This window comes from Trichosurus vulpecula, chromosome 2, assembly GCF_011100635.1.
Source record: "Trichosurus vulpecula isolate mTriVul1 chromosome 2, mTriVul1.pri, whole genome shotgun sequence".
Classification (NCBI taxonomy): Eukaryota; Metazoa; Chordata; class Mammalia; order Diprotodontia; family Phalangeridae; genus Trichosurus; species Trichosurus vulpecula.
Window position 1 is genome coordinate 77,707,985 of NC_050574.1, and position 17,538 is coordinate 77,725,522.

The window sequence follows — 17,538 nt, forward strand, 5'->3', positions numbered from 1 at the left end:
GCTTAAGTTTAGAATAAGAAAAATTTTTTTTAAATAATTTATCAGGGGCAGCTAGGTGGCACAGAGTGGAGCACCGGCCCTGGAGTCAGGAGGACCTGAGTTCAAATGCAACGTCAGACACATGATACACTAGCCGTGTGACCTTGGGCAGATCACTTAACCCCAATTGCCCTGACTTCCCCCCCCTCCAAAAAAAAAATAATTTATCAGAAGAAATTGGGAAATGGAATACAGCAAACTCTTGATGTTTGTGGAGCCCTCAATTTCCTAAGTAAAGCTGGTCCCAGCAGGTAGTTTGTCTTCACCAAGGAACGTGAATTGAATGTTCATTCCTGAAAGCAGAAAGAATCTGGCAGATCTTCAGAGAATGTGGTGCTTGACAGTTCAGGAGTCTTAGACTAAGCCAGAGCTCGGGGCCCATAACTTTTGGGTTAATTGTAAAAGGTTGGGGTGGTTGGTTGGTTTCCTTTGGTTTTGAATGGGCTTTGTGACTTTGTCATTGTAGGAAGCTTCTAGGGAGAAGCTTCTTCCTCCTGAGGGACACTTTATTGTCTTAAGAGCTGCCTGGGGCACAACAGCTTTGGTGGCTTGCTTAGCTAGGGTCACATTGCCGGTATGTAAAGGCAGCTTTCTATCCATTATGCCACATTGCCTTTCCAGTGCCTTACTTCCATGCCCTAGTCTCTGATCAGACAAGTCATTCTGGTAGAATCCCTCTCCTGACATGGATCAGAGACATACATGGTTGGATTCTTTGAAGAGATTGGCCACCACAATGATTTACAAAACAAAACTATTTTCTTTTACTAAATTTATTAATTTTTGTTTGGCATTCATCCTTTTAAAATTTTGAGTTCCAAATTCTCTCCTTTCCTCCAGTTCCTCCCTTACCCACCAAGAAGGCAAGGAATATGATCAATACAACATTTTCAAATGACAGGTTAGAAAAACTGTAGAAAAGTTGAGGGGACAAAGAGCCAGAGCTGCTGCTTAAAATAATGTTTTATTCTGCCACTATCAAAAGGATGTATTTATGTTTGTTTAGCTCACTGATCTGTTAGCAGCTTATATGGCTACTGATCAAATATAGGTCCTTATCATGCTCTTGTTTTGGCTAAGATTTTCATGTTTCACCAAAAATATGTAGAGGGGCATAGTGAGGAAGAGGGGAGCCCTCAGTAAATGGGTAGAAAGACTTCTTCACATAATTTCTTCAAAGCTAAAATATTCCCTGTCTCATTCTTCTACTTTATTCACTAGACAGCTCCTTTACTCTTTTATCTTAAAAAACTAGTCTTCAAAATAGACTTAAAGGTTGTTGATGTTCACAGCTCTCTACTAAGCAGTAGTTTCTGTTTTTATATCATTTCAAAATGTGTTTGTTCTTTGTTCTCAGATGCCAGTGGGAGTAGGTGCCATCTGGGGAACACTCAACTTGGGGTCAGCCTGAGGTCTTGGGGAGAAAATCACCTCCAGCTTCTAGAGGGATCTCATTCTCTACAATCATGTTGGGCTGCCTGCTGCCAGGATCACAACTGCCATGTCTTTTGGTGGTTGGAAAATCTATGCATGAAGGTGAACTGCAGTGATCCCCAAAGCTGCCAGGTCTCCAGGACAGACACTTCTTACTCAATGTTGGTGTTTTTACATAAAGTGCAGACTGTGGAAGATTTGGATTTTCCACATGAAAGAGATACAGTGAACCTTCTAGAGCTAGGGTGGAGCAGGGCACTACAGAGGACCCGGAGGTCATCTGATTATGAGCCGCTCTTAGAAAAGTCATCATCCCCTGGTGGTCCACTGAGTTCCAAAAAGAAACCTCAGCAAAGACACCTTCCTCGTGATTTTGGCAATGGGCCTTCCACAGAAACAGTAACAGAATTCGCTAGTGACAGGGGGTCAAGTCAAGCCAACCCGAAGGATCAGAAAATTCCAGAGGCCCTTGAGGCTGGATCATACACACTCCTAGTCCAAGAAAACACCTCCTCAGCAGACAATATGAATTTGAAAAAGTCAGGGCTGCATTCGGAAATAAATAACTCCAGAGATCTGGGCAGTTCAAGCACCAATAACTCTGCAGAGGTAAGGACAAGAAGAGAGAAGGATTAATACCTTTTGATGAAGAAGCAGGGAATATCCATGAAATCTGGTCTGATGCCGGTATGCATTTATGCATGTGTGTGACTAGTAGTAGAGAACAGTATTCTTATGCCAAGGAGTTGCATACTGTCTGAAGCGAGCCAACTTTTCATGACTAATGCTTCCCAGAAGGGTTATTTAACCTAGGAGAAGTTCACTTTTTATAAAATAAATTTTGGTTGATTTGTTTTCATATCATCTATATTCCCCACTGTATTCCTCCCTCTTTTCTTTCCCCTTCCAGGAGATTAATCTCTTATATAATTTTGATTTCTAAGACCCATTTCTAAGATTTCTAAGAGGAAAGACAGAGTTGCTATCATCCCAAGGCTATTTTGTGTGTGGAAAAGTAAAAAACAAAACAAAACAAAAACCCCTCCTGCTAATTATTCAGCCTTAGTTGTTTTTTTGGCCACAGGTAGGTGCTGGGATGTGGGTGGTAGTCTCCATCTATGCTTCTGCAATGTTTTCTGCCAGATTGAAAACACTTGCTGTTGCTGCAGTCGATTTCTTTCTCTCCCTAAGCAACCCCCTCCTCCCTATCTCTTATGTATTTACATTCCCGATGAGGTAACTTCTATTCCAATCTGAATAAGCCACGCCTGATACTGCAGATTGAGACATGATCTGCAGGGCTGGGGAACAGGATGTGGACCCTAGCCAAACGGTCTCTGCCATGAATACCCACTGAGGGCTGTATGCAAAGGAAAATGCGACCAGTGGAGATTAATTTGCTTTTCAATATTTGCTCTTCCCAGTTATATGCTTTAAAAGCGTGACTCATTCACCTTTGGTTACTTTGTCTTGTTTTTGCTGTGGTTTGTCTTGGTTTATTCCTCTTCTTCCTCTTGTCAGTTTTCATTTAGCATTTTGTAGAGCCCAGGAAAAGAGCAAATCTCTTAACCCCAGAGCAAATATTAAGAAAATGCTTAGAGCTATTATTGCAAGTTTGCTGATGAAGCATTGGGTTTAATATATCAGGTCACAGGTTGCTTGCAGAATGGCAAGCTCTTGAGAATGTCATCTCAAGAAGAATAACTTTGCTTTTGGGAGAGGGTATTCGAGGTCAAACCCACACTTAATATGAAAAGGAAAGGAGAAGAAATTTATGCAGTGCTAATTAGTGATAGCCAGCTAGCAGGTGGAGCCAGCTTCTACTGTTCTCTCTCTAGCTAGTGCAGAAAAAAGTTAACACAAATCACCATTATATATTTGTGCAATATCTGCCAAACAGCAAAGGTGCTGAATTAATCAGAATTTGTTTTTCCTTCCTTTGGAAAAACACATTATCTCTTTAAAAATTATAACTTTTGTTTTAACAAAAAAAATATAACCCCCAAAACAGTTGACCTTTGTTCTCTCTCCTATACAAAAAAACAGATTTGGTAGACATTCTGTAATTCTAGAAGTGGGAAGGAATGTCTATAGATCCATTGTATTTCTGTCTTCTCCATTTGCAGAGGGGGAAGCTTTGGCTGTTCTTTTAAAGCTATCTCCCTCCTCTTCCAGAATTTTGGCAGGTGGACAATAAAGTAGTGCAGATTAGGAACTGGTATCTTGTACAAGTAACTTGGCCCTTGGCAATTGCTGCAAAAATAATCAGGATGATCTTTTGTGCAAGGAGAGGAATTGCTGTCCTTGAGCTCAGGAAATGAAGATCCGAAGTAAAAATCTTCCTCACATAAAGTCTGGCTTTCAAGAAATCTGGTGCTTTTTCTCCTCTACCATGATCATTGCTACCTATTCATTTTACAAGTATATCATTTCCATTCTCTATGAAGCCAGTGAGTGTTTGTGAGACAAATAAATGAAAAGATAATTGAACTAGGGCAATCAAACATCCCTGTGCTATCCTTTCCGTTGAAGAATGAATTCTCAGCCCCTGACTCCCCACAAAAACTAGGACATGCGCATGCACAAGCACACACAGACACACACACACAGACACAGACATACACACACACACACACAGACATACACACACACACACACAGACACACACAGACACACACACACACACTCTCTCAGCTTTTTCCTGAATTGAGAGCTGAGAAAGCTATAGTTTGCATGACCCTCTACCAAATTCATGTTTATTGCCAAACTTTAAAAATATGCTATCATTTTATATCTGACAAGTCTTCCTCTTAATTCTTGAGACTTATAGCATGTTGAATGGGAAGAATTCCAAGCTCCTAAAGTTCTCAGGCAAAAAAAATAGTTTATCTTGTTCATTTTTTTCTACTCCTTTCATACAAATTTTTAATCTCTAGGTCAATTTTGCTCGGTCCTTCATCTTTGTTAGTAGGTTGTGGAGCACTCTTTCCCCAAACTCATGAACCTTAATCATATAGGAGTGCTCATTGTATCAGCAAAAAGCCTTGACAGTCCAGCTGTTTCCTCAGCCCCTTTTTAAAAAAAAAAAACAAGATAAATCTTTACAGAGCAATATTTCTCTTTGAAAAGTATTACCCTTCCTGAAACCCAGCACCTCTTCCCTATGTTTCCTATAGGTACCCTCATTCTCCGCTAATCTCCTAAGAAGTTTGTTCTTTAATCTGTTTACCTAATTGGCAAACTTAGTGAATGAGTCAGAATATTTTTATGTTGGGTTCTAGGTAATATAGGCATTGGAACAGCAGGATATGCTCATACTAATTTGTTTTAACTTAGACCTGTTTAAAACTTGACATCTTCATATTTGGTGGAAGAGGAAGATTGAGTGGTATCTACAAAAAAAACCTTGACACTGACCACCCATTAATTAATAAGAGCAATCATGAAAGCCATGGTATGACTTCCCTACTCTTTCATCAAGTATATCTCTCTAGGGAGACATTGAGCAGAGAGAGCACATCATCCACCGACATTAAACTGTGTCCTGCTGTGTTTCTCAGTTATTGATTCTCATGGAGAACTGGGTCATCTCAGGTTTTTGTCCAAACCCTGCTGCCTTTGCCACTGCGTGGGCCTGTGTCAGTAACATGCCTTAGGCAGGAGGTAGGGTGTAGGAAGACATTGCTGTCTTTTCTGCTGTTTTGATTTTGATTAGAAAGTGGTAGAGTTTTGTTTTATTTTAATACAGTTGGATCTTAAATCAAAGTGAATTGGATGTTGAATTTTTTTGTGAATCATTTTTAATATAAAACAGATGTTTCCAGAGTAGCGTGTGTTTTACCAAATATGTCCCCCACATGGACAGCATAGATAAAACTAGTCGAAACATCCTGTGTGTATCCTGCAGGCTCCCACTAGAAATGGAAATAGGTAGTAGTGGAGGAATTTTTGCAGTGGAAAAAAGGAAATTATTTTTGTCATCTTGGATTATAGCAGTATATTGCTAGAACTGGCTTTGCTTCTCAGTGTGGGGGAGGGGGTGTGTGTTGAGAATGCAGCTCAAACCCCCACTTTCCCTCTATCAGACTGTTCTGAAAAGAATTAATATCCAGAAAACCTACTTGCTCACCCATGGTAACATCTGAACTTTTTTGTTCTGCATTGGTTTGGTCTTATGGATTTTCTCTGTAATTCCAGGAAAATCCTGCTTGAGGAAACACCTTTCCCCAAATTCCCCAGGTCACCCTATCCTACCTTATGGTCTTCCTATTGCCCCCAGGCAACAAAACAGAAGAGCTTTCTTTTTAACGTTGGAGTTAGAAAATATGTGTCCCTAATGGAGAGCACGGTTCTTGCAAATGAGCTTTTATAGTACTATGGTAGCAAAATCTGAACTGTTGCTTTAAGAATTGAAAACTGCATAGCTTTTACTTATTTATATGGTAAATCTCTGTGTTTCTTTAGGTCCACAAGGAATTTCCCAGGCTGCTGGAATCCCCTGATCTGGTTACCTCTTCTAATCCCTTAACCCTGGGCCTGTCAGCTACAGGGAAAACAGAGAATCTCAGTCTGCTGACCAATACATCTGTCCAGCCTGACATCTTAGAGGGGTCGATTCCTACTCCCAGTTCTTTGCCGGAAAGAAACTTTGGGAATAATCACATCACTACCTCTTTGCCACCGATTCCATCCCATCCTGATAACATCCCTACTCACCAGACTACCCCTACTTCTTTCCCAAGCACTGTGGCACCAACCCCAGGTGAGACAGGCCAAAGGGCTTCTTTGCCCCCAAACTTAAAGATAGGATGAGAAAGCCAAGAAATCTGAGCATTGTCTCTTTTAGAAGCTCAAAAAAGGGGAAGAGAATAAGGCTTGATTTCTGAATACTGTGGACTGGAGAAACATCAGCTCTGTCAGCATCTCTCCAGCAAATGTAACCTGCGCCTCCTGCTCTTTTTGCTCAGCAAGCTTACAGCACGTGGAAATTTATGAGATTCACTCTCTGTGAGCCAGATTCCACTGTGCATATTATCCTGCTACTTAAGAGCACCAGGTTCTTGTAAAATTCAGTAATGTTCAGAGGAACCAAGCAGACGGAGCCTGGTGGGAAGAGAGTGTTGGATACATGCACCCACTTGCCATCTAAAAGGCTGGTAGTAGGTCAGATGTTTGTCTCTATGGTTTTGACAGCATCTTTATTTTTAAAGCAACCGTCAGGAAGAGGGATTTATACATAGATCGTTGCCTTAACAACATTGAGTCTGTTCTTTAGGGGTGCTGGTCTTAAGTGTTAAGAGGAAATGGTTAATAGAGAAAACTGAGCTGATCTTTTCCCTGGATAAGCGTAAAGGGGAGAAAAGCAGAGCCAATGAAATGGAAGTGTGTGTATATGTGTGTGTCTCTTCCTCCTTTCTCCCTTCCCCCTCCACCTCCTCTCTCTCCTCCTTCCCTCTTCCTTCCTCCCTTCTTCCCTCCCTCCCTCCCTCCCTCTCTCTCTCTCTCTCCTCTCTCTTTCGCCCTCTCCTTCTCTGTCTTCTTCCTTCTCTCTCCTTCCCTCTCCCTTTTTCACCTTCCCTCTCCCTTTCTCTCCTTCCCTCTTCCTCTCTGTCTCTCCCTCCTTCCCTCACCCTCTCTCTCTCTTCCCCTTCCCTGTTTCTGTCTCCTTCTCTCTTCCTCTTTATCTCCCTCCTTCTTCCTCTCTCCTTCCCACTCCCTCTTTCTCTCCTTCCCTCTTTCTGTCTCCTTCCCTCTTCCTCTCTTGCCTTCCCTCTCCTTCTCTCTCTCCTTCCCTCTGCTTTTCTCTTCCTCTCTCTCTTCTTCCCTCTTCTCTCTCCCTCTCTCTTTTTCTCTCCCTTCCCCCCTCTCTCTTCCATTTGGTAGTGATATAACCTGAAGCTGTTTTCAGGGTTTTTCCAGAATCTATTAGCACTGAAATGATGATTGTGTTCAGGCAGAATACCTGAAATTCTTGGTGTAATCGTAGAGGACTAAGGTTGCATGATGCTAAGTAAGTTTTGTTTTTTTTTTTTTGTCCTATGAGTAACAGGTGAAGATAGGTGGGTTCTTTCAGAAACTACTTTAGTGACCTTTTCTTCCCTCTCCTGAAACACAGGAGACTTAAAACCACTGTACAGCATAGTAGGAAGTTTCATTTTCCCCAAATCATAATGTTCCAAATAGGAGGTGAGTATAATGTGGACGCTTTGTATTTGCCGTGAAAACAAAATGTCACCATTCCTCAAAGCTTGTTTGTTGTTAGGTCTCAGCCAAGTAAAGAAGCTTTGAGCTGCTCCCATGTGCTCAGGTGCTATTTGGGGGAGTGGTGGGAGGAAGACTTCAAGATGCTTATGATATTGGGGAAATAAGACAACTAGAGGAATATAAGACCATCTAGACCTGTGACCTATTCGTGTAGGAACTCAGAGGAAGGGAAGAGATCAGTGTAGACTGGAGTAGTGATAAAGGCTTCATCTTTGTAGAGTTAGAATTGGAGGAGAAGTAAAGGTTTGATTAACAGAGGGGAAGAGGAGGGACATTATGACAATTAGATGAGCTTGGCTTTTAAAAGGGACACTAGGCCCTAGTGACCAGGAAACTGATCTGAATGAAGTGAAAGGTTCTTGTTAAGATAAAGGAAGAGGCTCAGTAGGGAAGGATCAGGTTATAAAGACTTTTGAATAAATGCCAGGATTAAAAGTTTGGACTGACACTTCAATCAGCTTGAGGCATTATAGGTTCTTGGGCCAGGGAATGGTGTCAGTTCTTTAGGAAGATTAACCTGGCCTTGGTTTTTAGGGTAGATTGGAGGAGAGAAAGTCAAGAAGTAAGGATAACAGTTGGGCTGTGGCAGTAATACAGGAATGAGGTGGTGAGTTCCTCAAATAAGTTGGAGTTGATAGGAATGTAAAGGAAGTCATGATTCAGATATTGCAAAATAAAAATTGACAAGCTTTAGTGACTGCTTCCTCCCTTTTCTTCATCCTGTATATCCAAAGATGACTGAGGTTTCAAGCCCAGAGTACTAAAAGGATCATGCCATGGATAGAAATGGGAAAAATTAGGAAGGAAAGCCATTTTGGTGGAAAAGATGAGTTTAGTTTGAGATCCTGGCAGAATTGGCTCAGTAGAAATGTCACGTAAAAACACAGAACTGTTCCTACAACTAGAAATATGACTGGAGTTTCAGTGAGTGGTAAGGGCTAGAGTTATAGATGTTAGAATAACAGGTATAAGAGTGATCAGTGAAGCAATGAAATTGGATGAAATCTATGAGAAAGTGATTGTAGCCTTGAAGAGGCTCATAATTAGATCATAGAGCAGGAGTTTGGGTGTCGGGGGACAGGCAGGAGGGGGAGAACAGAAAAGTAGGAAAAGTGGAATTGGCATCACTAAAGTTCAGAGTTGGAAGCAGCCTCAAAGGTCAGTGAGGCCAACCCCAAAAAGAATCCCTTCTACAGTTCACCTAACAAGTAGTCATCCAGCCTGTCTGAAAATCTCTACTGAGGATTCACTGCCTCCCCTGGAAGGCCATTCCATGTGTAGATAGCTGTAATTGTGAGGAAGTTTTTCTGACATCCCTTTGTAATTTCCATCCTTTGCTGCTAGTTCTGGCTTCTGGGGCTAAACAGAAAAGTCTAATCCTTCCATAAGACATCCTTCCAGTTTTTGAAGCAGGCCATGTCCCTTCTGGGCCTTCTCTTTGCCATCCAGACATTGTGAATGCTTTTGTGTAATCCTTCTATGACATGGACCCTGGGGCCTTCCTGATCCTAGTCGCCCCACTCTGCATGCTTTCTATCATATCCGTGCCCTTCCTCACCTGTGATGTTCAGAACAGGACACCACAGTCTGCATGGTCTAATGTAGAATACAGTGTACAGACTCCAGTATCATCCCCTTATTCCTGGAGGCCATGCTCCATAGAACTTTACTGTCTTTGGCTGCCATATTACACTTCTACTCAGATTGATTTTGTAGTCCACTAAAACTAGGATTATATGATGTTCTAGAAGCAAAGGCAAGAGGATTTCAGGGAGGAAGTTGCCAAGTGTCAGGTGATACAGAGAAGTTGACCTAGGACTATGGAAAAAGCTGTTGGATTTACTTAGCTGGAACTCCTACAGCAGGCACGCTGGCACAATGAAGATTGAAACCTGGATGAAGGCTGGATTAGAGAGAGACTAGAAGTGGTGAGGAACATCTGACATAGCCTATCCTTTTACAGACTGGATTTTGGCCACATAATGAAGAGAAGTTTCCATTAGCTCCGTTGCTAATTCTGGTGTATATGCTTTCTTCCCAGGTATAAAGGAGTTGGTAGTATCTGCAGGAGACAGTGTAGAGATGACCCTGCCCAAGAATGAAGTTCAGTTAAATGCCTTTGTCATCCCAGCACCAGAGGAAGGTAAGAGCTCTGAGGGTTCTTTGATGGAAGAGCTTAATTTTTTAAAGCTCTCAGAATGTCCATTGTTAATATGATTGTGCCACTTAAAAAAATTAGTGAACTAAAATTTTGTTTATAAAACATAGTTCAGGAGATGGTTTTTGGTATTACGAAAGATTTCTTTAAATAGTGCTATTTGTTATATGAGTAACAGTTAAGGAACCAGGTATGTTTTAGCTTGTATGAGAGAAACATAATAATTACCACCAAATATCTATCTGTAGGGCTATTAAATGGAAGAGGGATGAGGCTTGCCCTATACAGCTCCAGAGGACAGAGCAAGGGCCTGTGGCTGGAAATTACAGGAAGACAAATAGGCCCATTGTAGCATAAAACTTTCTAACAGAATGACCTGCCCAGTTATGTGTAATGAGCTGCTTTGGGTGGAAGGGTCCTTCCCATACCTAAAAGAACCTAAACAGTCTGACTGGCCCCCTTTCAGGGATACCATAGAGGATTTTCCAGAAGAAGGCAAGATGTTAGACTAGATGGCCCTTTCAGATGCTAAGATTCTTTAATTTTGAAATATTTTATTTATACACACATAACTTTTCAAGAACACAACTATTGAATAAAGTTTCCTTGGCTCTGGAGTCAGAGGACCTGAGTTCAAATTCTGATTCTCTTGTTTTCTGTGTGACACTGGGCAAGTGACTTCCCCTCTCTGATTCTACGTTTCCTCATCTAAAAAATGGGAAATTTGAATGACATAATTTTTAAGGACCCTTTTAGCTGAAGTCACATGATTTTCCTAATATCTCTGATAGCTGTATTTCTTTCTGCATTTAAGTTTCCATTTTAGGTATATACATTTCACTTACCTATAATGCTACTAGTTCCTGTGCCCTACTTTAAATATCATGTTTATACAGAAAATAGTTTTAAAAAATGTAAATGCTGTGATCTGTATTTTTTTGTTTCACAGCTTAAGTTTTCTTATCAATTCATTCCACCTTCCTCAAGAAGTTGAGGTTTTTTTCTTCCCCCTGGTGGTGGTTTTGAATTAAGGGTGGAAACAAATTCATTGGCATTTGAAAATTTGAGGCAATGGTAAGAGTAGGATTTTAGTTACTTTGCCTCAGCTCTATGTGAGAATCCCTTGACTTTAGTATGCTTTTTTTTCCCTAAATTGCATTTAAATTTGTGTAAATTAATATAGATTTGTACCCAAAATTAACTAGGGCCTAAATGGTTTCATTCAGCCCTTCCCCCCAGTTCTTTACTATATTCAGTAAATTGATCAAATCAGTATTCTGCCCAACAGACTCCTAATTGTTACTGTGCTTGGACTCTGCACTAGTTTAGTTTTTCTCTCACGTTTCCTTGCTCCAAGGATATTGTCCTTTTTCAAATCCAGGAGTACCTGTTTTCCATGGGGGTTGGGGTGGGGTGGGACACAAGAGAAGGGGATTGTTCTTTAACTGCACCTGGAAGAGATGTCATATTGGTATCACATTAAACTCTAATTCTCTTTTTGTATACATTTCCTATCTCTTCACCCTTAGCACATGACTCTTAGAAAAATTAAGACCCTAGGGAAGGGACATGACTTGTCCAAGGTAGCTGGCTGCCTTGCCCCATTTCTAAGGGCTTCAGATTCCTCATTTCTAACATGAAAGGGTTGGACCAGCTGACCTCTAGGGTCCCTCCTAGCTCTAAGGTGCTGTGATCCTGTCACAGTGCACAAACCTGGGCCATACTGTAGACTGCATTTGTCAAAGGAAGAAGAAAGTATTGTGTGGACAGAGGTCTTGTGTTTGTAAGATGAGCTCAGGCCTTCAGAAACAGGACATCTTGGAATTGAATTCTTACTCATTTAAACAAGGGAACACTAACCTTCAAATGCCGTTTGGACTCACTAAAAAGGAAGGAGCTGATTCTCACTCAGATTTTTCTCCTTTTATATATATTTTTGCCACGGGTGATATTTTCTTCTCTTTAAACCTAAAATGATCACTTACACTGAGTCCTTCCATAGCTCGCTCACCTAGCTTGAGGTGTAGGATCATAAAATTGGAGCTACAAAGGATTTCAGAGGTCGAGTCCAACCTTCTCATTTTACAGATGAGGAAACCAAGGCTCAAAGAGAAGTGACTTGCCTAAGGTCATGCCGTTAAAAAGTAGCAGAGATAGGATTTGAGCCAGGGCTCCTTGCATGGTGCTCTGCTTTCCTGTCTACGTGTTTGCTTCCAAGCAGTGTGAGGACCATTTTCTCCATTGGGACAACAAAACATTCTCCTTGATTTATTCTGAACTAGAAACCATGACGTCAGAGAGGTAGGACTTTTGTGATATGCGCTCTATCTGATTTTAATGAATTTAAATAGGGCCTGTTTTAAATGGGCCATCTCCTGCAGTCCTTGCTTGCTGCAGGATGTTATTTGGCTCAGCAGGATTTGAGCAACTCTTTTAACTCACCAGGGTGTGATGACCTCAGTGAGACGAGCATTGTTAGCACTGTATGCAAAGCTATTTCCGAACCGTGTTATTTAGAAATCGTTGCTGTTCTTTGTTGCAAAAGAAGTTTTTAAGAAAACGGTCTTTGTTTCCAGTGAGTTCATCTCTGCTAGTTGGGAGGAGGAAATTCCAGAGCAGATATTGTCAGTAAGAATCAGTAGTCGCCGCTAACATGGCATCACTTAGGATGCCACCATTTTTACACACACACACATACACACACACACACACACACACACACACACACACACACACACAGAGGCACGCGTCCAGACACTTATAATTTTTATTTGGGAAGGGGACGTGGAGAGCAGGAGGCAGTGACAGGAGCAGAGTCAGGTGAATCCTTCCTTATCTTCAGGCAGATTACGTGGATCCCATGCAGTCTAGCTCCTGAGAAGCTTTGAGATGAGGCCTGTAAAAGTAAAGGCCAAGTCTGAAATTCAGATCCGTTTTATATGAAAATGAAAATTACCGGTGGGCACGGTGGATGCCCTCACCCTGGGGGGCGTGGGTGTGTGTTTTCATGGTTTCTGTAACTGGCCCTCCTTTAGGCAAAGTCTACTCCTACGAGTGGAAGCTGATTACTCACCCTGCCAACTACAGCGGGGAGATGGAAGGACAGCACTCCCAGGTCCTCAAGCTCTCCAAGGTGAATTTCCTCCCTATGTATGGGGGAGGGGGGGTAAGGGTTGCCCACCCATTTCCTAAACTGTGTAATACCAGGTAAGATTTTTTTTTTCTATATACAGAAGGGTCAGGAGAGACTTCTAGCGCTCAGATCCTGAGCATGCCTTCAGAACCGAATCCTTCAAAGGCCTGACTGGCAGGATTCCAATATTTGTTAGTTGATGACATTTTTGGTGAGAAAGACTTCTCTGGCAGAATGGTGTTGGCTATAAATATAGTTGCTAAACAGCTTGTAGCAGTAGTGTAAGGAGTTTAGACCTCACAAGACAGTTGACCTTAGGATCCACATAGCTATGAGCATTTCCTTGTTGTAATGGAATTTAGTGGTTATTCTACACTTTTCTAGGGAAAGGAATGGCATAAGCATTTACGTGGTGCCTATGATGTGCCAGGCACTCTGCTAAATGCTTTTACAAATATTATGTCATTTGATCCTTACAGCAACCCTGCGAGGCAGGTGCTATTATTATCACCCCCATCTTACAGATAAGGAAACTAAGGCAGAGGTTATGTGACTTGTCCAGGGTTCCACAGCTAGTAAATGTCTGAGGCCAGAGTTAGACTCAGGTCTTTCTGGCTCTAAGCCCAGAACTCTACTATGCCTCCAGATGCCTTTTCTCGTGTTTTAGTTTTGAAAAGATCATCTTTGAAACCTCATAGACCAGTTCTGTTAACTAGAAGAGTGTAGAGGGCCTTACTTATTACCCTAATAGGAACATTGACATCCAGAAAACTGAAACCTGCCATATTGTCCCAGGGGTAATTACTATTAGAATTAGCATTAAAACAGAAAATTTCAAAGTCATTTTTGGCTCTTCCCTCCCCTTTCTTCATCTAGTCAGTCCTTCAGTCTTTTCGATTATATCCTTTCAATATCTCATTTAATCCCCATCCTTTTTACCCCTGGTGTAATGTTTAGACCATTGCTGTTTCTTGCCTGGATTAATTCAGTAGTTTCCTGACTGGTTTCCCTGCCTCCATTCTCTCCCCATTCCGTTCCACTTCCCAGCTCAAAGTGTTCCAGCAGTTTCCTCATTGACTGTAGAATAAAACAGTACCTTGATAGTCTGGCTCCAAACTCACCAGCTTTTTTAAAAACTTGCCTCCCCTTCCTTTACCAGACTATTTTCTGTTCTGAGATCTAATTCTACCCTTTTGTGCCTCTCAGCCTTTGTATCCTCCCTTTGCTTTTCATGGTCTCCCTTTAAACTTCGGTCTCTTGAAATCCTGTCTTTGCTTCAGGACCCAGCTCAGGTCCTACTTTCTGTTCTTTTTCTTTCTTCAGCTATAAATAAGTGATTTCTTTCTTTTCTTATCTCTTATGCAAGTATGTCTTTTTCTTTTTTTTTTCCCAAAAGATAACCTTAAAGACCATCTCCTTTGCACTCATGTTATTTGTCTTTGTCTTCTCTCTCCTACTATAGATAAGTTCACAGAAGGCAGGGTCAGTCCTATTTTATCTCTGTATCTCCAGCTCCCTAGCACAGTGTCTTATATAGGTGCCCTTAATAATTGTTTACTGAATTGAATTTCCAGTCTGTTGCTTGGCCTGCTCTTCCCCACTCCCTTTTTCTCATTCTGTGACTAATGCCACTAAGGTTTGCTGAGAATAGTTTTTAGACATGGCCAATACAGGAATGTGTTTTGCTTGACTGTGCATATTTGTTACAAGGGTTTTGTTTTTCTCTTTTTCTTTTTAATAGTCAAAGTGGAGGTTGAAGGGAAAGAAAATAGTTTTGTTTATTTGAAAAATAAAATTTATACAAAATAAGAAATTATATGCTAAAGTCTAGGACTCAAGGCTTTGTGTTTGGGGATTGTTGTAAATCAGGTTGTTGGTTCCTCATGATTGTCTAATAAGGCCCCTCCTCTTTCTTTACAGCTCACCCCGGGTCTGTATGAATTCAAAGTGGTTGTACATGGCCAGAATTCTTACGGGGAGGGATATGTGAATGTGACGATAAATCCAGGTACGTAGATCCCAGTCTTGGGTTATAAGATTTTAAGGAGGAAGGAAATTTAGGCTTTGGAATGTTTTACAAATTTTATTGTGATTTTATGTTTATGGAAAAGTCTCTGCTTTGGCTTTAGCTAAAACAATCTGCAAGAGAGGGTGGCATTGGTAATATGACCATTGTGTAGAAAGAACCTAGCCCAGCAATTTTACTAAAGAACTGTTTGGGAGGACTTCTCTAAGCATGCTGTTCTGAGAAAGCACCATATGCTTCAGGAAAATGGCCTGAGAAAGCCAAGAGCCAGAGTCTAAAGAAAAGAGAACCTATCATCTGGCACTTGGGGGATGATCATTTATTTTCCTCCTAGAGATGCAGGACTGTACAGAGAGTTCTTCATACATCCACCACTGTTCCTCTTTCACTGTAGGAGCCAACTTTTCCTCCTTTCAAACAGATTCTTCCTGCAGCTGGCTTGTTAATGGATCATAGGAAAACTCTTTATGTTCTTGACTCTTGCTTGGCATTTCTAGAAGAATGGGGGCAGAGCAGAGGGAGGAAGATGCCGCAGAAGCCAAAACCTGTGTTTCGGTGCCTCTTTCAGTGCCACCTTTACGTCCATATCTTGAAGTTCTTATAACCCTTTCCATTCATTCACTGGCAAAGCTAAATAGGTTAGAGCCTATTTGTGGGTATTTTATTTTATTCTGGGGATCAATTTGCCTTCCTTGAGCTTTGTAATCACAGGCCTCTTGGCTTTGATAGTCCTTTCAGTGATGGAGGATTGCACTCATTTCCATGCCACACTGGGCTTGGAGTCAGGAAACCTAAGTTCAAATCCAGCCTCAGACACTTACTAGCCATGTGACTCTGGGCAAGTCACTTAGTCTTTGTTTGCCTCAGTTTCCTCAACTGCAAAATAGGAATAATAGCACCTATTTCCCAGAGTTGTTGTGCGGCTCAAATGAGACAGTATTTGTAAAGCACCTAGCCCTGTGCCTGGCACATAATAGGCGTTATATAGCTGCTTATTCCTTATCTTTTGATCTTCTTAAACTTATCTTTTCCATACACTATCCAACCAATGCATTTGAGGCCTTTCTCTGATTATTCTGTATCAGTGGTAAGCTCTATTGGTGTTAAAGAGATGGGCCTTTGTGGCAGCCAGCAATCTGAGTTCATTGAAAGTGCCATGTAGGTTCTCAGATGTGACCTACCCTCTTACTCCTCTTGAATTCTGGGCTCATGTCATTGCTGGGCTCATGTCACAGCACTTGTTCAGAAGAGAAATATTGATGAAGGAGCCATCGCTGAGGAAACAGAATGGGGCTATAGAGACCAGAGGACTATTTATATTTTTGACTTGGTATTGAGCCTCTGTATACTTAGTTAAGTTAGTCCTCAAACATCAGACACAGTGTTATGGTCTGTAACCAAAGACTTTCCAGCTTTGTAGGGCTTATCAGAACTTGTGCTCTGATAATAGGGTCTCTGAGAACCTAAGGTCACCTCCATGACCCATTGAGACTTTGAGGTAGGAATTGTCACCTTTCTCTCCTTGAGCTTTGTGCCTTTCCAGACCTCAGTTTAGAAGTTTTAAGCTCTTCAGTCTAGGTACTGGGCAGTCTGTCTTTTGCTTGACCAAAAATAGAGCCTGATTGATCATTTACAAAAGAAAAGAGACCGTTCATGCAGTTTACAGCCATTTTAGGGTGGTTGCTATACAAGGCTAATAATTATATCTGCAGAGATAAGATCATACAACTTCATAAGCTATACATGAAGCCACGAAGTGATTGCTGGGAAATTATTCACGTAGTCTCAAGAGCATTACTATAGGAGACCCACCATAGGCCCACTCTTAGGTGGGTCTGTCTTCTGTTGCTGGAATATCATTCATACCCTGTATAACCTGCAGCCACAGTGAGAGGCCTCAGCCTCAGCCTGAAGGGTAGCTAAGTTAGATTTGGATGTGAGCAGGTTTTTTACAAGTTGGTGTTCACAGTCTCCTGACCTTCCTGGTGAATAAAAAGAATCGGGTCACTTAACCTTTGATTACCTGGAAATGGCCTACAGGAGCCTTATGCTCTCCCCAGTGACCAGCTTAGAGAGGCTTATCAAGCTATATCATTGGAGCCCAGCAGGTTCTTCTTTACCTGACCACAAAACCCATATGTTCTTCTTATGTTATTGGGTCATTGTTCTTGCAGAGCCCCATGTGAATCAGCCCCCTGTTGCTGTTGTGTCACCACAATTCCAGGAGATCTCTCTGCCAACCACTTCCACAGTCATTGATGGCAGTCGTAAGTACTTTCTCTAGTGTATGATTCTGAAATCAGCAATTCCCCCTGCTCTGCAGAGTGAGTGCCCTATGGGGGCATGGCATGCAGCCCCAGGGCATCACTTTGGTCATTGTGAGTCTCCCTTGGCTGCTCCTGTGCAGTACAAGGTGGTTAAAGCCCCCAGCCATAGAACTGGAATGGATTTAAAGCAGCTTGTATATACCTAGGGGTGGAAAGG

The 17,538-nt window shown here is 41.6% G+C and overlaps 1 protein-coding gene across 1 annotated transcript in view; it reads left to right on the forward strand.

Annotated features, from left to right (window-relative positions):
• The window catches only part of KIAA0319L (KIAA0319 like), a 91,282-nt gene that overhangs the window by 30,494 nt on the left and 43,250 nt on the right, over window positions 1–17,538 (forward strand). Inside the window, exons 3-8 of the mRNA XM_036743234.1 lie at window positions 1,397–2,082; window positions 5,938–6,235; window positions 9,779–9,880; window positions 12,931–13,028; window positions 14,949–15,036; window positions 17,229–17,321. Of these exons, the coding sequence (XP_036599129.1) occupies window positions 1,397–2,082; window positions 5,938–6,235; window positions 9,779–9,880; window positions 12,931–13,028; window positions 14,949–15,036; window positions 17,229–17,321 (1,365 nt within the window). The remainder of the gene's footprint in view (window positions 1–1,396; window positions 2,083–5,937; window positions 6,236–9,778; window positions 9,881–12,930; window positions 13,029–14,948; window positions 15,037–17,228; window positions 17,322–17,538) is intronic.